Source organism: Pristis pectinata, chromosome 32, assembly GCF_009764475.1.
Source record: "Pristis pectinata isolate sPriPec2 chromosome 32, sPriPec2.1.pri, whole genome shotgun sequence".
In the NCBI taxonomy this organism is placed as follows: Eukaryota; Metazoa; Chordata; class Chondrichthyes; order Rhinopristiformes; family Pristidae; genus Pristis; species Pristis pectinata.
The window spans coordinates 6,762,732-6,783,074 of NC_067436.1; the positions used below are offsets into that span (position 1 = coordinate 6,762,732).

At 44.7% G+C, this 20,343-nt stretch overlaps 1 protein-coding gene across 1 annotated transcript; it reads left to right on the top strand.

Moving 5' to 3' along the window:
- Positions 1–555: 555 nt before the first annotated feature.
- Positions 556–18,333, top strand: si:ch211-284k5.2 (uncharacterized protein CFAP97D2). Its single transcript, XM_052042689.1, has 5 exons — positions 556–670; positions 4,564–4,644; positions 10,311–10,429; positions 12,701–12,884; positions 17,420–18,333. Exons 1-5 carry the CDS (start codon positions 578–580, stop codon positions 17,480–17,482), a joined length of 540 nt encoding a protein of 179 aa, XP_051898649.1. The 5' UTR covers positions 556–577; the 3' UTR covers positions 17,483–18,333.
- The last annotated feature ends 2,010 nt before the right edge of the window (positions 18,334–20,343 follow it).

Genomic DNA, 20,343 nt, shown 5'->3' on the forward strand with positions numbered 1-20,343 from the left:
CCAGCATCCTTCCATAGAAGGCTATCATGGGATCTCTACATACACCCAATAGCTTCGGTTTAATCTCTCTGACAATGTAGCACTCACCTTGTACTGGGCAGAGTCTTATTTAGATTTTTCTCCTCAAGTGGATCACAGTACAAACCCCAAACCCAGAAATTCCATTCCCTTCTGGCAAAGGGTCAACAGATGGGATAGACCTTGGAATTTAGGATAGCTCTTGGATCTGAAATTTGACAGGAGCAAGAGAATATTCCACTTTGTATGGGCAGGTTGAGGTGGCAAGGGAGGAACAGGCACTTCTGTCTATATGCTTTGTGGAAATCTACGGGCATTGCCTTGTTGCCAATGGATCAAAAGGGGAACACAGCTCTGCCCTCAATGCTGCTCTGGCACAAACCGCCAGTGCCTGAATTTATTATGCACTCCCCTTCTGAAGTAGGGAGAGTGAGGCACTAGGACCCAGAAGGACCAGTGCAGTGTGCTGACATGCTCTGCTTCACTGGCCAGCACATCTGTTCTGAAGCGTTTGGTAATCCAGCACTCCAGGATCGTTTTCGCATCTCTGGACAGTGAAATGCACCGAGCTTATCAACCCATTGTGCCAACCTGCAATAAGTACCTGCAGCAGAAATGGGACAACGACAATTACCAAAAGCATAGGACAAAGGTCAGGTGATGTCAAAGGCTTCTTAAAAATAAGTCTTGCCTTCAAATTTTTGTTTTATTTTGTTACTGAGTGCTTTAAAATACTATTGATATTGATTAATTTATTAATGACTCTATTCAACTGGCCTCCTGTGTTACCTTTATCATTTGCTCCCCCTCCTCTATAACACACCGCGACTTCCCATGCATTCACTGCTCAGGATCCTGCCCCTTGTACCTAAATTTCTGCAGAATTCCTCCGGAGGTGGACTCTCACATCATTTGAGTCACTAGATATAGCACAGAAGAGACCATTTGGCCTCTCGTTCTCATGCTAGCTCTATAGTAGATCAATCCAATTAATCCTATACAATGCTCTTTCCCCACAGCCTGATACTTTTCCTCTCAAGGATTCTCATTGCAGTGTTGACATTGAATCAGCTTCTTTCAATCATTACATTTCCAGATTACAGTAAAGCTACGATAACCTGCCATACAATTGTTCAGAAATTCTGATGGTTCAGCATCTGGCTCACTCATTAGTTCAGAGTGTGAGCCAGATATCTAGAAAGCAAGGAGAATTGCAGTTAGAAAATTTATTACACTACAGGCGGTCCCTAGGTTATGCAAGGGTTCTGTTCCTGAGAACTGTCTGTAAGCCGATTTCTCTGTAAGAAAGATCTGTCTTCTACAGTAACCCACATCATTACGCTCTACATGCACTTGTTATAATTCTTTCACTTTGTCAAGTATTCACCCAGAATTAAACTAATGGAATATATAGTGTACCTAGTTGTTAATGAATACCACAAAACATTTTATTACTATCTTGAAAAGTTATTTTAAAAATAACTTGCATAAATTTTTTCATTGTACCTCGGTACATGTGACAATGATAAACCAATTTACCAAGTTGGATTTCTGTAAGTCAGGTCTTCTGTAAACCCCTGTAAAGGCAAAGTCGAATTTGTTGTCATTTGCACCAGTCCATGTGTGCGGAGGTGCAATGAAAAACTTACTTGCAGCAGCATCACAGGCACATAGCATCATATAAGCAGCATTCACAAGAAAAACATGAATTAAACATAAATTAGACTTGATTTTTACAAGAGAGAACACAATTAGAACAAAAAAACAAAGTCCATTTTAGTGCAAAGTGATCATAGTGTTCCTAAGCTGTAGTAATTAGGGTTTTGCCAGTTGGTTCAAGAACCGAATGGTTGAAGGGAAGTAACCAAGTGGTGTGGGACATCTCTGTACAGTGTAACCTGTATAAAAGAAGTGAAATAAATGTGTGTTTGGGTATTAATGGGAGTAACCTCCAGTAGTCCAGAAAATCTGCTAGTCCTCCAGCACCAAAGTCCTGAGGGTGCCAGATTGTTGGAGTTCTACTGTACAACTGCTACTGTGTAATGGTAATGGTTCATTTGTGTCGGCTTTGCCTTGTTTGCCTTGTACCTTATACCACTGTCCTGTGTTACCGAGCCTTCTGCCACTGGAAATAGTTTCTCCATATCTGTATCCAAATTAATCACGACCTTAAGCACAGCTGTCAAATCTTTTAACCCACTCTGCTCTAGTGATAACAATCACCAAGTCTTCTCACATAATTGATGCCTCTCATCCCCAGTAGGTCTCTGCCCCATTTCCAAACATCTCTCTAGCGCTGGTCCCTTGTGCATCCTTGATTTTGATTATTCAACCAGGAATATTTCAGGAACTATTCAGCTACCGGGATGAATTTACACTGCTAAACCTCCCTGCCTTGCTATTTTTAAGATGTACTTTAAAAACTACCCACCACCTGTCCAAGTATCTCCTTATGTGTTTCAATCTCAATTGTTGTTTGAAATGCTACTGAGAAGCACCTTAGGATGTTTTACTGTATTAAAGATGCTTTGTAAATGCATGTTATTGTTGCTTAATGTTCAATTGCATTTTGTCCATATTATGTTCTCCAAATAGAAAATCTTTATGAAAATGTGCCCCATGTGAAACTCTTGTGTAAAACAGATACTTAAATTAAACACACACTGTTTGCTGTCACTAGAGTTCAGGTGATACACAGAGAAAGAGAAACAAGTAGCTCCTCACATAGACAGGGAGACTCATCCTAACGGAAAGGTAAGCAAACTACAGTTAGAGAAAATACGTGCACTTACTTGATACATTTGTATTCTTGAACAGAAATACTCTCTCACAAAGAAAGCAGCAAAGTACACTGATGGAAAGAGGTGTCTTTGGATGCAAATGTACATGTGTTTTAGTCTGTGAAGCCAAGGGTCTTTGATCTCCAATGTTATGGATTAGGACCTTGTCCTATCAAGAGATATTAAACAGTTGCCATCTGTGGTCTTTGGAGTTTAGAAGAATGCAGGGTAACCTTACTGAGGCAGACAAGGTCCTGAGGGGTCACAACAACATGGATGTTGAGATATTTTCACCAAAATTTTGCACGAGGGGACTTAGTGACAAAACAAGGGCCAGTCATTTAAGAGGTACAGAGACATTTCTTCTTGCAGAGCTTGGTGAATCTTTGGAATTCTCTGCCCCAGGGTTGTGGAGGCTGGATCGTTAGAAGTATTTAAGGTGCAGGTGACAAATTTTTGAAAGTTGGGGGGAATTGAGTGCCATGGGGAACTGGCACGGAAGAGGAGTTGAAACCTGGAGGAGATCAGCCATGATCATATTGAATGGCAGGGCAGGTTTGAGGAGCCTGGTTACCTACTCCTGCTCCTGCTCCTACTTTCTTGTGTTCCATCAAACTTATGTAGCAGATAGTGTGCAACAGCCACTCCACTTTCAAAGAATCCATGCACAGACAGAGGAATGGGCTGGTGCAGCATATTGGTAAGAAAGTGGCCCATGCTATGTTTGAGAAAAGACTGTACTCATGAGTTGCTTTCAACCTTGTTCATAAGCATCTTCCACTCCTCGGAAATGGATTTGAACCATGACTGCCGAAGAAGCAGGGTGCATCTGTGGTAGACAGACGCATATAATTGTTAACAGGTTATCATGCCTGTTTTTACGTGCATGTGAGTGTACAAGAACACAAAGGCATGCAATGTATTTTCTCTAATTCACAAAGAAGCAACATATCCTCAGTCAGGGACGAACACAGCAAACACGTCAAGAGCAAGGCCTGGACATAAATTAGAGTGTAGCCAATTCACATTATTATAGATGATGAAAATCTCATCTAAAATAGTACAGTAAAACTTTGATAATCCCGCACCCTCAGATTTTCTGGACTATTGGATGTTACTCCTATTAATTCCTAAACACTTTCATTTCACTTTTTTTGCATGTTGCACAGTAGTATCATAAAGTTTCCAGTGAACTCAAATGAGTTTAAAGGGAGTGGGAAATATACAAACACTCTGGACCCCAGCTCCAGCCACAAACCCACCCACGTCTGACCACAACCCTGACTTGGGCTGCATGTCCGGACCCAGGTCCCAGCCCACAGTCCGTACACCCTGCTTTCACTCTGGACCCCCGGCTCACATTCTGGACTAATGAGTGAGCAGATGCCTAGCTATTGGATGCTGAATTATCAGAGTTTTACTCTTTATACTGATACTGGTAGTACAGGCAGTAACGTCAGGCATGACAGCTCAAACATTCACTAATAGAAGGGAGAAATCCATTGGCTTTTTCCATTGCTGTCGCATCCCGCTGCCTCTCATGCCAAGCCTGCACTTTAAACCTCTTTAAATAATAAGTTTAGAGAGGCAACAGGTCTCTGATTTTATGGGACAGTAAAGAATCAACTTTGCTGATGCTGGAATAATGTAGTTGTAACCTTCAGGTCGACAAATTCATCCACAGAACCTTCCCTGAACCAGTGCTTTTGGCAAATCTTTTTGTGAATGAAAAAGCATCTGACACCATATTATAAATATTTCACAGGTGGAAAAGGTCACAGCAGTTGTGGATACCAAAGGGCCTTGGACTCCTGCACATATTCAAGTCAAGTTAAAGAAACTACAGGTATAATGCTTGCCTTCTTTATTAAGATGGATTTTCCAGTTGTGTTCATCACTGTTCGGTCTGTCCTTAACCTGAAGTCTGATATAACTGAGTGGTTAGCTCAGCCCCTAGAGAGGGCAGTTACTAGTCGATAATCTTGCTATGGGACTGGAGTCATATCTAAACCCAAAGTAGGGCAAAGGTTTCATTCCCTAAAAGGATTCCATGAAGCAGTTGGAATTTTGCAACAGCGTTGTAGTCCCTTGGCTGAGTTTTGTTGTATTTTATTCTGTTTTTTTTTTAAGAAGCATCTAGACAAGCACTCACGTCGCCAAGGCATGTAAGGCTTTGTACCAAATGTGGGTAAATGGGATTGTTGTGTGGGTAAATGTCCCTATGATGCTGCAATACTGCTGCAAGCAAGTTTTTCATTGTACATGTACCTCACCGTACTTGTGCACGTGACAATAAATTTAACTTGACTTTACTTAATATAGATAGGTGCAATGTTCATCGTGGATGTGGTGGCCAAAGGGCCTGTTCTATGACTCTATGAATCTAATTCAAATTTGCAACATGCCACTGGTGGGATTTGAGCTCATATTCTCTGGGTTACTGGTCCAGTAACATGCTCGTTTGGTTACCATGCCCTATATTTAGTGCAATTTCAAATGTTTCAGGCAACAGACCGTAGAACTTTTGAAAGGCTCTGTCCCCAACGTTTGGGTTTTCTGGAGGAAAACAGCTTTAAGGAGGTAGTGCAGCATACTCCACATTGGTAGTAAGTTTTCTCTTTGCTGATCAAAGCAGATCATGGTTTATTTTAGAATTCTGTTGTCATGATGATTTAGATTAACTGTCTCTGCACAAACCAGGAATTAAAATTGCAATCTCTCTGAACTGTTTCAAAACCTCAATTTTAAAATTCTCATCATCATTTTCAAATCCATTCACAGGTTTAGCCCTTCTCATCTCCTCCACCTTTAACAACATTTACATCTCCTCCAAGTCTGAAATGTTCTTTGCTCCACAATTGTGGGCCCAACCTCCGACTACCAATGCATTAAGCTCTGGAATTCCCTTTCCAAATCCTTCTGCCTCTCATTGTTTAAATCCTTATGAATCTTTGACAAAGCTTTTGGTCAACTGGATTATCTTTTTATGGAAATAAGCTTTGTTTCATGACTTTCTGATGATCATGGGATATTTTACAATGTTAAATGTGTTACGACACAGCTGGGTTAAGTCCCCTGTTGGCCAAATATGTGTTAAACTTCAGGTCATGATGGCTCACAGAGTGGACAAGTTGGGAACTTAGACTGTTCTGTTTCACTGTAGCCTGGGATCAGACTAAGTTTGATTTGGGCATTGTCTGGACAACAGCAAAAACACACTTTCATGGAGTGAGTGTGCCTCATCAGAAACTCATAGTCACCGTCCATGGTTGTTGCCTGTTCATAACTTCACTACCATATAGAGATAGCAAAGAGAACATAGGCAATTGGGAGCTGGTCGTCTATCAGCTCACACAATTGCAAATGGTCGGCAAGCAAGAAACTAGAAAAGGGCAGAAACAACAACTAAACAAAGGCAAAGTCTCAAAGATTACAAATACAATATTATATTTTTCTGGTGAAAATGGATACTTGATGGTTGGCATGTACATGGTGGGCTGAAGGACCTGTTTCTGTGCTCTGTGACTCTATGACTCAATAACAATTAGCCCGAGATTTCGGACAACAATCACTTGGGTGCGATTGATCAGTAAAAGCCAGCGTGGATTTATTAAACTAAATCGACATATCTACGTTCTTAGAGCTTTTTGATGAAAGAACAGAGATGGTCAATGAGGGAAGTGTGGTTGATGTGGTATATAGAGACTTAAGACATTTGATAAAATGCCACCTAATAGGCTTATCAAGATAGAAGCCCATGGAATAGAAGGGGACGGAACAGCATGGATAGAAAATCAGCTCAGTAATAGAAAGCAGAGCGTAAGTAGTGAAAAGTTTTCTTTGAGATTGTTGGGAAGTGTACATGGAGTTCCCAGGGATCAGTACTAGAACCACTGATTTTTTAAAAATATGTTAATGACTTGGACTTGGGTGTCTAGGATACAATTTCCATTTCTACAAATAACACAAACTTTGGACGTGTTGTGAACTGTGCGGAAGATAGTATTAGACTAATACAGGTAATATAGATGGGGTGGGCAGATAGGTGGCAGATGAATTTTAATTCTGAGAAATATAAAGCATTTCATTTTGGTAGGAAGAATAGAACCATAGAGCCATAGAACCCCACAGCACAGAAAACAGGCCATTAGGCCCTTCTAGTCTGTGCCAAAACTTTATTCTGCTAGTCCCATTGACCTGCACCCAGTCCATAACCCTCCAGACCTCTCCCATCCATGTATCTATCCAATTCATTCTTAAAACTTAAGATTGAGCCCGCATTTACCACGTCAGATGGCAGCTTGTTCCATACTCCCACCACTCTCTGAGTGAAGAAGTTCCCCCTAATGTTCCCCCTAAAGCTTTCCCCTTTCACCCTAAAGCCATGTCCTCTCATACTTATCTCTCCCAATCTAGGTGGAAAGAGCCTATTCTCATTTACTCTGTCTATACCCCTCATAATTTTGTAAACCTCTAGCAAATCTCCCCTCATTCTTCTACGCTCCAAGGAATATGAGGAGAGGCTTAAGGTGCTAGGGCTTTATTCACTGGAAAGGAGGAGGATGAGAGGAGACATGATAGAGGTATATAAAATATTGAGAGGAATAGATAGAGTAGACAGTCAGCGCCTCCTTCCCAGGGCACCAATGCTCAAGACGAGAGGTCATGGCTTTAAGGTTATGGGTGGGAGGTTCAGGGGAGATGTCAGAGGGAGGTTTTTCACCCAGAGAGTGGTTGGTGCATGGAATGCACTGCCTGGGGTGGTGATGGAGGCAGATACATTGAACAGGTTCAAGAGCTTGTTGGATAGGCATATGGAGGAACGTGAGATAGAGGGATATGCGGGAGGAAGGGGTTAGGTAGTGTGAGGGTGGTCTGATGGACGGCACGACACGGTGGGCCGAAGGGCCTATTTTGTGCTGTATGGTTCTATGGTTCTATGGAATGAAGTCCTAACCTGTTCAATCTTTCCCTGTAACTCAACTCCTGAGGACCCGACAACATTCTAGTAAATCTTCCCTGCACTCTTTCAATCTTACTGGTATCCTTCCTATAGTTAGGTGACCGGAACTGCACATAGTACTCTAAATTTGGCCTCACCACTGACTTATACAACCTCACCATAACATCCCAACTCCTGTACTCAATACTTTGATTTATGAATGCCAGGATGCCAAAAGCCTTCTTTACAAGTCTGTCTACCTGTGACGCCGCTTTCAGGGAATTATGTATCTAAACTCCCAGATCCCATCGTTCCTCCGCACTCCTCAGTGCCCTACTGTTTACTGTGAATGTCCCACTTTGATTTGTCCTTCCAAAATGCAACACCTCACACTTGTCTGCAATAAGAGGGTAGATTTCTCAAAGGGGTACATGGACAGAGAGCAACACACACAAAATGCTGGAGGGACTCAGCAGGTCAGGCAGGATCTGTGGAGGGAAATAAACAGTCAATGTTTCGGGTCTAGACCCTTCATCAGGTTCCTCCAGCATTTTGTGTGTGTTGCTTCAGATTCCAGCATCTGCAGAATCTCTTGTGTCTACATGGACAGAGAGATCTGGGAGTATGTCTGCAGAGTTTGTTGAAATTGGTAGATAGTGGATAAAAAAGTGCATAGAATTCTGGGCTTTATAGTTTGAGGTGCAGAACACAAGAACAAGGAAGTCACGGTGAACCATTATGAAACACTGGTCTGAGCACTATTGGAGGACTGCGTCGGCTTCTGCACACTACTCTCTAGGAAAGATATTAACCCTTTAGACGAAATGCAAATGAGGTTTACCAAAATTATTTCAGGGATGAAGGACTTTAGTCCTGTGGATAGACTGAAGAATCTGATGCTGTTCTTTTTTTTTAATTGAGGAGGTTACAAGGAGGTCTGAGAGAGGTATTTAAAACCATGAAGGCTACAGACAGAATAGATAGAGACGTGGGTGGCACAGTGGTGCTGTTGGTAGACCCATTGCCTCACAGCATCGGAAACCTGGGTTCAATCCCAACCTCTGTCTATGTGAAAGTGAAGGTAGAGCAAGGTGAAGTAGTGGATAGTGTAGCAGGTTGCTGTAGGTTACAACAGGATATTGATAGGATGCAGAGCTGGGCTGAAAAGTGGCAGATGGGAGTTCAACCCGGAAAAGTGTGAAGTGATACACTTTGGGAGATCCAATTTGAAGGCAGAATACAAGGTTAATGGCAGGACTTAGCAGTGTGGAGGAACAGGGGGATCTTGGGGTCCACGTCCATAGATCCCTCAAGGTTGCCGCACAGGTCGATAGGGTTGTTAAGAAGATGTATGGTGTGTTAGCCTTCACTAGTCAGGGTATTGAGTTCAAGAGCCGCACTTGGAGTATTGTGTTCAGTTCTGGTCGCCTCATTATTAGGAAGGATGTGGAAGCTTTAGAGAGGGTTCAGAGGAGATTTACCAGGATGCTGCCTGGATTGGAGAGCATGTCTTATGAGGATAGGTTGAGTGAGAAGGAGGATGAGAGGAGACTTGATAGAGGTGTACAAGATGTACAAGATGATAAGAGGCATAGATCGAGTGGACAGTCAAAGACTTTTTCCCAGGATGACAGGATTCCCAGGATGACAGTGGCTAACACGAGGGGGCATAATTTTAAGGTGATTGGAGGAGGGTATAAGGGAGATGTCAGAGGTAAGATTTTACCCAGAGAGTGGTGGATGCATGGAACGCACTGCCTGCAGAGGTTGTGGGGGCAGATACATTAGGGACATTTAAGAAACTCTTAGATAGACACATGAGTGATAGAAAAATGGAGGGCTATGTGGGAGGGAAGGGTTAGATAGATCTTAGAGCAGGATAAAATGTCGGCACAACGTTATGGGCCAAAGGGCCTGTACTGTGCTGTAATGTTCTATGTGGAGTTTGCATGTTCTACTGTCACTGTGTAGGCTTCCCTCCACTGGCACTGTTTCCTCCCACATCCCAACAACGTGCAGGTTGGGAGGTTAAGTGTCTGATGTAACTTGCTCCTAGTGTGTAGGTGATTGGTAGAACCTGGAAGGAGTTGATGAGAATGTGAGGAAAATAAAATGGGATTAGTGTAGGACTAGTGTAAATGGGTGGTTAATGGTTAGCATGGATAATGGACTGAAGGGTCTGTTTCTGTGCTGTATCTCTCTCTGACCTTACGAGAAACTGTTCCCATTGGAAGACGGGTCAAGAGCCAAGGGACACAGAATGAAGGTGATTGGAAAAAGAACCAAAAGTGACAATAAGGAAAACTCCTTTTATATAGATAATAGTTGGACTTTGAAATCTGTCTCTGCTACAGCAAGGGAAGTAGTGAAGCAGGTTCAATTGTGGCATTCAAAAGGGTATCTGAAAGGGAAAAAAATCAGGAGTATGGGGAGTGGGACTGGCTGGACTTTTCTCACAGTGCTAGTATGGACTCAATGGGCTGAATAACCTCCCTCTGTGCTGTAACCATTCTGTGACTCTGTGATGAAACGCATCAGTTGTAACTAACGGCTGGCTGTTCTTCGTTCAGTTACAGGAGGAACGCTTGGCTGCTATAACAAGAGACAATCAGATCCTTTCCTGCAAATTAGCCGACATCATGAGATCCAATGGGACAGTGGAGAATTGGAATAACTACGTATCTAAAAGGTGCGGAAGTTGGGGATATGCATTGAGGCTTAATAGTTGGGTTCTCTAATGAGAACATGCTCGGAGTTGAGAGGTGTACAAAATTATGAGGAGCATAGATAGGATAGGCAATAGTATATAGTTTCCCCAAAAGGTACCAATAACCAGAGGGCATGGGTTTAAGGTAAGGAGTAAGAGATTTAGGGGATATAAGGAAGAATTGTTTTATGCAGAGGACAGTTGGAATCTGGAGGCAGGGACTCTCACAACATCTAAGAAGTATCTAGATGAGCACTGGATTCGCTCAGGTACAGAAGGCTACGGACCAAGTGCAGGTAAATGGGACTAGCATAGACAGATACTTGGTGGTCAGCGTGGACAAGGTGGACTGAAGGGCATGTTTCTGTGCTGTATGACCCCATGACTCTATGCCTTGTCCCTTATGTCCAATTTATTACACACCATAATAAAAACAGGCTTCTATTTATAGACAGCCTTTGATTCACCTCAAAATGCCTCTCATTTAATTAGTGTAATTTCATTTGTAATGTATGAATTTGCCCACAACTCGATCCCACAAACAACAATGTGATATCCACCAGTTAATTTGTATCGGTGATGTTGGTTGGGAAACATCTAAAATACCTTAGATAAATTCAAGATAGAAAGTTTTCATATAAATCGATTATGTGTAAAATGTATGTCTTCATCTCATTAAAGCTCACTAATACTTGTAAAGGTGGTGGAAGGTTCAGAAAGAATTTTCAAAAGGAAATTAAAATCACTGTCTAAAAATCTTATGGGATTCTGAGGAAGGAGAAGGGGGATGGGCCAAATTGAGCTGCACAGTGGCACAGCCTCACAGCTCCAGTGACCCAGGTTCAATCCTGACCTCGGGTGCTATCAGTGTGGGGTTTACACATTAACCCTGTGACCGCATGGGTTTCCTCCGGGTGCTCCAGTTTCCTACCACATCCCAAGGTTTTACAGGTTGGTAGGTAAATTGCCCCTTGTGTATAGATGAGAGGTAGAATCTGGGGGAGAGCTGATGGGAATGTGGGGAGAATAAAATAGGTTTGAATGGGATTGGTGTAAATGGGCAGTTCCGGTCACCTAACTATAGGACGTATATCAGTAAGGTTGAAAGAGTGCAGAGCAGATTTACTAGAATGTTGCTGGGTCTTCAGGAGTTGAGTTACAGGGAAGGGTTGAACAGGTTAGGACTTTATTCCTTGGAGCGTAGAAGAATGAGGGGAGATTTGCTAGAGGTTTACAAAATTATGAGGGGTATAGACAGAGTAAATGCGAGTAGGCTCTTTCCACCTAGATTAGGAGAGATAAGTATGAGAGGACATGGCTTTAGGGTGAAAGGGGAAAGGTTTAGGGGGAACATTAGGGGGAACTTCTTCACTCAGATAGTGGTGGGAGTGTGGAATGGGCTGCCACCTGATGTGGTAAATGCGAGCTCACTCTTAAGTTTTAAGAATAAATTGGATAGATACATGGACGGGAGAGGTCTGGAGGGTTATGGACTGGGTGCAGGTAAATGGGACTAGCGGAATAACATTTCGGCACAGACTAGAAGGGCCGAATGGCCTGTTTTCTGTGCTGTAGTGTTCTATGGTCCTATGGGTGTTTGATGGTCGGCATGAACTTGATGGGCTGAAGGACCTGTTTCTGTGCTGTATTACTCTATGGAAGCTCTTTCAGAAAGCCAGGAGAGCAGGCATCTCATGCTGCATGATTCTATGAACAGATTCCTGTTTGCCTTTCGAATTAGCTTATGCGCAAAGCAACATAAGATGCCTGATAGCATAATAAGTAGACGTATGAATGACAAACGTCTACCATGTCCTGAGAAGGTGCTTAAGCAAGGTGGGTGGTCTGAATTTCTTTTCTCTTGTTCTTCTTAATTAACTCTCTAATGTGAGTGTCAAATGATAATCTAGATTCCCAGTTAGCCTTAAAAAGGAACTGGTTGGTTTCTTATGCAATTTGCTAGTGTGCAGGGAATTCTGGACTTCTGACTCGGTAATACTGAAGGAGTAATGATACGGTTCTACTTCAGGATGTTGTGTAGTTGGGAGGGAACTTGCGAGTGGTTGGTGGCATTCCCCTTGTGCCAGCTGCCTTGTTCTTCCAGCTGGTGGACATCATGGGTTTGAGCTTCTGCTGACAAATCCTTGGTTAGTCGTTGCAGGACATCCTGAAAGTTGCTGCCTTCTTGTTCAGTTCTTCTTCCCTTCTTGATGTCGTCCCTTAGCTGAAACTTTCTTGCTGCCTTCCACCCAGTCTTAACGCAGAGAAGCGTCACAGGAGGTTCATGCAGATAACGCGTGAGAACCAAGCCATTCTTCACCGTATCACACACTGTGAGTCGGAATACAAGCAGAGCAGGCTGAACGAGGAATGGGAGACAGTGAAGAGGGTGCAAAATGATATTGCCCGTTATCCACGTGGCATGAAGACTGAGCAGGTAAGATGTAGGTTTGGTTAGAACGTAGAATCACATGGTGTGGTTAAATTAAGTGGTATTGATGACTCTAAGGGAAAGCTCAATGAGCACATGAAATATGTAATAAAGTCTAAGCTGATGTGCTGGGTGAAGCATGGTAGGTGGAGGCTCATGGAGACGGGCTGAATGGCCTCTGATTCTTCAGTACATTGTGCAGAGCTGCACACGGCAGGTTCAGGAGAGGAACATAATATTAAACAGCATAAGCCTGCTCCATCGTTCAGTGATATTGTGGCTGATTTTATACATTACTTTATAAAACTCTTGATAAGCCACATCTGGAGTATTGAATTAAATTCTGGTCGCTCCATTACAGGAAGGATGTGGAGGCTTTGGAGAGGGTGCAGAAGAGGTTTACCAGGATGTTGCCTGGATTAGAGGGCATGTGCTATAAGGAGAGGTTGGACAAACTTGGGTTGCTTTCTCTGGAGCGGCAGAGGGTGAGGGGAGACGTGATAGGAGTTTATAAGATTATGAGAGGCACAGATAGAGTGAACAGCCGGTATCTTTTTCCCAGTGTCGAAATGTCTAATACTAGAAGGCATGCATTTAAGGTGAGAGGGGGTAAGTTCAAATGAGATGTGCGGGGAAAGTTTTCTTTACGCAGAGAGTGGTGGGTGCCTGGAATGTGCTGCCAGGGGTGGCGGTGGAGGCAGATACAATAGAGGTATTTAAGACACTCTTGCACAGGCACATGGACCTGCAGAGAATGAAAGGATATGGACATTGTGTAGGCAGAAGGGACTAGTTTAGTTAGGCATTTAATTACCAGTTTAATTAGTTCAGCACAACATTGTGGCTGAAGGGCCTGTTCCTGTGCTGTACTGTCCTATGTTCTACTCTGTTCAACACCCTCCACACCTTTCCATCTCATCCTGATTCGCATATCGCCTGATTTCCTCAGAGCTCAAAAGCCTTTCACTCCCGGTTTGGAACGTATTCAGTGGCTGAATGCCTACAGCCCTCCAAATGAGTGAATTTCAAAGTATCAGAATCCTCTGAGTGAAGAACTTTGTGCTTGTCTCAGAAAGAAATTGCCATCTCATTATCTTGCGAGTCTGATCCCTAGTTATAGAGTCATTGGGTCACACAGCACAGAAACAAGCCCTTTGGCCCACCGACTCTACGCTGACCAGCAACCATCCGCTTACACTAAGTCTGCATTAATCCCATTTTGTTCTCCCCACATTCTCATCAACTCCCCCCAGATTCTACCACTCACCTACACACCAGGGGCAATTTACAGTGGCCAGTCAACCTGCCGACCCTTATGTCTTTGGGATGTGGAAGGAAACTTGCGGTCGCAGGGAGAACGTGCAAACTCCATACAGGCAGCATCCAGTCTCTACTAGCTGTGCCACTGGTTCTGCGCTCTCCTGCAAGTGGAGTGGCTTCTCAGCATCTAGTCTGGGCAAGCTCTCCCAGCATTTTATATGCTTCAATGAGATTGTTATAATTAAGTGTTAAGGGTTAACCCCAATCATAATTAAAAGAGAGATTTCAGTTCTTCTACCTCTCGTTCTTCCAAACTTTTGAGAAGAAGAGGATCTGTTCTCCCCATTGTGTTTGAGATTTGCACCTCTTTTGTTAACGATTTGTATTTCCCACAGTACAAAGTGAAACAAGGTCCTAGAGGTAGGTGGGACTGACAGGAAGAGATGCACACATGTCCAGTCAGCAAGTAGAAGTTCAGGAGAGGTTTTGAGATTCCTCACAGGTGTGTAATCCAGGGATCAGGTTGTACAGCATTTAGTGCTGCTGCCTCACAGCTCCAGAGATCTAGATCGTGTGCAGTTCGTATGAAATTTGTACATTTTCTTCCTGACAATGTAGGTTTCCACCAGCTCTGGTTTCTTCCCACCTCCCACAGATTAATTGGCCAGTGTAAATTACCACCCAATGGAATTAATAAGAATAAAAGGACAGTTGTTGGGCATATGTGAGAGAGAATAAGTTGAAGGTGCAGGGAACTGTGCAGAGGGGGAATGGGACTGATGGGATTGCTCCCCTGGGGTCTGGCATGGACCTGATAGGCCAAATGGCCCCATTCCGTGTTGTTATAGGTAGAAGATTGCACACAGTGAGGGGCCCACACTGGGAAAACAGCTGCAAACTGGTGGGTCACAAAGCAAAAGAGGCATCTGGATATTATACCCTGTGGGCTATGTTGATAAATGATACAACCCATTAACTAGCCTGTTAGTGTTTATATCCCTGTACAGTATGGACATGGAGCTTGCATTTATTGGTAAGCACTTCTTGGAGGTTACATTGAAAGCAGTTGCTTCTTCAGTAAACAAACAAATCTAATTTTATATAGAAATTGCAGTTTTGCAGGCTGCTAACCCAGATGGTTTGCCCTTCTTCAAGCAGTCACTTGGCATCAAAGTTGACTAACATTCAGTCCAGTTCTGTGGATCCTGAGATGGCGAATGAGGCCAATGTGTGAACCGCTGACTTTTCCGCAGATGGAGCAGTTGGTGGCAGACGGTGTGTGGATGGGTGGTTCTTACACAGGGCTGCTGTGTGCTCCCAAAGCATGACCACAAGGTTCTCAGTACCATTGCCCCTCTTCCTTCTCCACTGCAAGTGGTCACGGGCCAGAATTTCCCAGGAGGATGGGTGTGACATTTCTGTCAGGAGACTCTGAGCTCATCCTCTGCTCACCTGGTGACCTCTTCCCCCGACAGAGCTCAAGATAGAGAGTCCAGTGTCAAGCATGCAAAGCACGGCCTAAAAATAAAAAAAATTAAAGATGCTGGAAAACAGAAAATGCTGGAAACACAGCAGATCAGGCAGCATCTGTGGGAGGAGGAACTGAGGTTGAAAACTTTTCATCAGAACAACATGGCCTGTCCCATGTGGGTGAATGAGTGTAACTAGGGCCTCAGTGCTGGGGATGTTGAGCCGGGAGAGGGCATTGGTTTAATTACCATCGATCGACACATAGATTCATAGAGACACAACAGGCCCTTCGGCCCAGCTTGTCCATGCTGACCAAGGTGCCTTCCTGAGCTAGGCCCATGTTTGCTTAGGTTTGGCCTGCATCCCTCTAAACCTTCCCTATCCATGAACCTGTCAACATGTCTTTTAAATGTTATAATTGTACCCGCCTCTACCACTTCCTCTGGCAGCTCGTTCCATACACCCACCACCCTCTGTATGAAAAACTTGCCCCTCATGTCCTCTTTAAATCTCATCCCTCTCACCTTAAACCAATGCCATCTAGTTTTAGACTCCCCTATTCTATAAAAGACTCTAACTAACTGCCATATCTATGCCCCTCATGATTTTATCAACCTCTGTAAAGTCACCCCTCGGCTACCTTCGCTCCAGGGAAATTAGTCCTATCTAATCTCTCCTTACAACTCAAGCCCTCCTGTCCAAGCAACATCTTTATGAATCTTTACTACATCCTGTTTTGTTTAATCACATCCTTCCTATGGCACGGTGACCAGAACTGCACGCAATACTCCAAGTGTGCTCTCACTAAGTATCCTTCCAGTGAATTTGAGGAACTTTGCAGAGACTGTTTGTTGGCAGTGTTTTTCCAGTGCCTTGTGATGTCTGCTGTAAGTACTTCAGGCCTCAGAAGCATATGGGAGAGCAAACCTACTAACTTAGGGCAGAAGACCATTTGGCCCCTGATACCTGCTCTTCCATTTAACAAGATCACAGATGTTCTGACTGCAGGCTGAACGCTGCATTCATACCTACCCCAGTAACCTTTCATCCCCTGCTTATTAGAAATCTCTCTGCCTTTGCATTATCATCATCCCATCCAAAGGGGGCATCTCCAACACTGCAGCACTGAGGTGCACTTACATTTCAAAGAAGACATGTTCCTTCTAACTCAGTGTGACATTTTGCAGTAAGCATTTCAAAGGATGTATCTTATATGGAAATACATTTTATAATGATATTATTACTTTTAGAATCATAACTTAGAATGTAATTACTTGATTGATTGAGGAAAGACTCAGGAATACAACCAAATAGAATGTTTTATCAGCTATGCCTCACCAGACCTCCTCCTGTATTATACTATTTGATGCTTTTACAATAACACAGACATACAGGCTGTCCCTGGGTTAGGAATGCCTGACTTATGGACACTCTTACATATGAACAAGCTTTCATAATATAATTAAATTCAAAAGTTCGACGTACGTACGAATGTTCGTTCCTATGAACGGCAGAACTAGTTTCCTTTCTTCCCTTTTAGTAGTTGTTCTTTCTTATCAGTCTTATTTGCTTTTGATGCCTTTCATTACAATACTGTAGAGGTATGGGTACCATAGGGAATGATTTTTGTGCATTTTCCAACTTACAGACAAAATTGACTTAAGAACGTCTGTAAAAACAGGACCTGTTCATTACCCATGTACATTAAATTACACCAGTAGTAACCTCTAACTACTTGGCATAGAATGAAGTTGCAAAGGAAATTGGAGTAAATTTGCAGTTTAAGGAGAAATCTTTTCTATTTTCTGCAGAAAACTGGGAAGAAAGTGCACCCCGGAGTCACCAAGAATGGTGAAAGTGCCCGGTTCGGATAAGGTGGCAGCAACCAGGTGACGTCAACGACAGGGTGACCAATAAAAACGCCCCGTCTCACTTCAGCTGCGCGTCAAAATCTATCCCAACGACTTCACACAAATATCTTGATGCATTTACTTAGTTACGCCCTTCAGATACATTTTCTCTTCTCCCTGTCTGCATTTCATCCTAGGTTGTGTCGAAGAAGCAGCCTGTACCAGAGGCAGCTCCACACTGTCCAATGCCAATCAGCAGTCAGATCAAAAGTGGATGGGGGCTAGGTTCATACTGCCCCTTGTTTTAACCTCACAAAATCAATCAATGCACCATAGAAAGCATCCTATCCGGATGCATCACGGCTTGGTACGGCAACTGTTCTGCCCAGGACGGCAAGAAACTGCAGAGAGTTGTGGACACAGCCTGGCGCATCACGGACACCAGCCTCCCCTCCATGGACTCTGTCTTTACCTCTCGTTGTCTAATGAAGCAGCTGGCATAATCAAAGACCCCACCCACCCGGGCCATTCTGTCTTCTCCCCCCTCCCATCGGGCAGAAGATACAGGAGCCTGAGGGCACGTACCACCAGGCTTTAGGACAGCTTCTACCCCACTGTGATAGGACTATTGAACAGTTCCCTTATACAATGAGATGGACTCTGACCTCACGATCTACCTTGTTGTGACCTTGCACCTTATTGCACTGCACTTTCCCTGTAGCTGTGACACTTTACTCTGTACTGTGATTGTTTTTACCTGTACTACATCAATGCACTCTGTACTGACCCAATGTAACTGCACTGTGTAATGAAGTGACCTGTACAATCGGTAGGCAAGACAAGTTTTTCACTGTACCTCGGTACAAGTGACAATAATAAACCAACACCAATCACGGTTTAAAGAGGCACCATCCCATTAAATTCTCTAAAGGATTTATTGCCTGTGTTTGCATGGACAAAGTCGACTGAATGAGATCACCTTAGATCACCAGCCGAGTCACCAGCCCAGAGCCTGAATCTCTTTCATCTACCTGCCTCTCTTCCACAATATTTTCCTTAGCCAGGTGATCTTGGGTGAAATCACGCCATGCTCACCAGTATACTTGGCCTTTCCTGATTTACAATCAACAGAACACAAACCTTTTGACAACAAACAATGACAATATTATTTACCTTCCACTTAAGCTTGTTTAGTTTTGTTTGGACAATTTCATTATTGGTATCTCTGTGGAAGGCCTGTCTTTCCAATTACATCGATATTAGTAGTAAATACATACTACAAAAGTAGTATGGCGACGCACCCTACCGGTATCGAACCGGCTCCCGAGATCGCGAGCGTTGTTGGAGGCCCCAACCCAAGATGGCGCGGGGCCCTCCTTCTTCTCCGTCGTTGGGCTAGGAAAGCCCGTGCGCGGGAAGGTCAGGTGACCCGTGCGTGACGTCAGCGCAGGAACTGAAGCGCGGGAAGAGTTTCGGTAGTAAAAGGCGCACCGCACCCCTGTCGAGCAATCGACTTCTGCCTCCAAGCAACAGACTCCGTGTCTTCATTCTATAGTAGTGTAGCTAGCCGCTACGTTGGTGACCCCGACGGGCCCAAACATTTTTGGACCCACAATGTCTGCACAACAAGAGGTACAGGCAGTAGCCCTTAAGCTGCCCACCTTTTGGACCCTCTGGCCACGTGTCTGGTTCGACCAGGCCGAGGCCCAGTTCCAGATTCGCCAGATCACCAGGGATGACACCAAATACTACTACATGGTGAGCGCCCTCAACCAAGACACCACAGCCCAGGTCGAGGACTTCATCCAGGTGCCCCCGGAGGAGGGGAAGTATGATAAGTTCAAGACCCTCCTTCTTGAGACTTTTGGCCTTCCCCGACGCGAACGGGCCTCCTGCCTCCTCCACCTCAATGGGTTGGGTGACAGACCCCCCTCTGCACTCAGGAATGAGATGTTGGCCCTGGCAGACGGCCACAAACCCTGCCTGATGTTCGAGCAGGCATTTCTGGAGCAGTTACCCGACGACATCCACCTTCTCCTGGCGGATGCCGACTTCAGCGACCCCTGGAAGGTGGCCGCCCGTGCTGATGTCCTTTGGTGGGCGAAGAAGGAGACCGGGGCGTCTGTCAAGCGCGTTGCCACGCCACGTACCCAGCAGGCCAGACCCAGCAATCGATCACACCCCACCCGCTAGCAGGTCTGAGACACCGACTGACCAATGGTGTTTCTACCACCAGCGGTGGGGCGCAGACGCCCGCAGGTGCCAGCCACCATGCAGGTTTCCGGGAAACGCCAGGGCCAGCTGCCGCTGATGGCTACGGCTGGCCACCTGGATAGTCTCTTGCATGTGTGGGACAGGCGTTCCGGCCGTCGTTTCCTGGTAGATACCGGGGCTGAGGTCAGCGTCATGCCTCCCAACAGCCACGAGACTCGCAGCCGCACACCAGGACCCGCCCTCAGAGCCACCAACGGCAACGCCATCCGGACCTTTGGCACCCGTTTGGTGCACCTCCAGTTCGGCATTCACCCTGGCCGCTGCTGCGCAACCACTCCTCGAGGCAGGTTTCCCTCACACCAACAGTCTGCTGGTTGACCTGCGGGGTAGGTGTTTGGTACATGCCAGGACCTTCCAAACGTTCTCGTTGGGTGAGGCCAAGCTACCAGCCCCACACCTCGACTCCATCACCATGTCGACCAACGAGTTCGCCAGGGTCCTGGCAGAGTTCCCGTCCGTACTAACGCCTCAGTTCTCCACCACCTTGCCCAAGCACGGCATCCAGCATCACATCCCCACCCAGGGCCCACCCCACCACGCCCGTGCCCGACGGTTACCCCCGGACAAGCTCCACCTCGCGAAGGAGGAATTCAAGAAGATGGAGGAATTGG

What these genes read in the sequence shown, in the direction of transcription:
- si:ch211-284k5.2 (XM_052042689.1), top strand. Translation starts at nt 578, where the DNA reads ATGCACCGAGCTTATCAACCCATTGTGCCAACCTGCAATAAGTACCTG. An exon ending in TCAAGTTAAAGAAACTACAG is followed by an intron (nt 4,645 to 10,310) that starts GTATAATGCTTG and finishes TTCTTCGTTCAG; the next exon opens with TTACAGGAGGAACGCTTGGC. An exon ending in AATAACTACGTATCTAAAAG is followed by an intron (nt 10,430 to 12,700) that starts GTGCGGAAGTTG and finishes CCTTCCACCCAG; the next exon opens with TCTTAACGCAGAGAAGCGTC.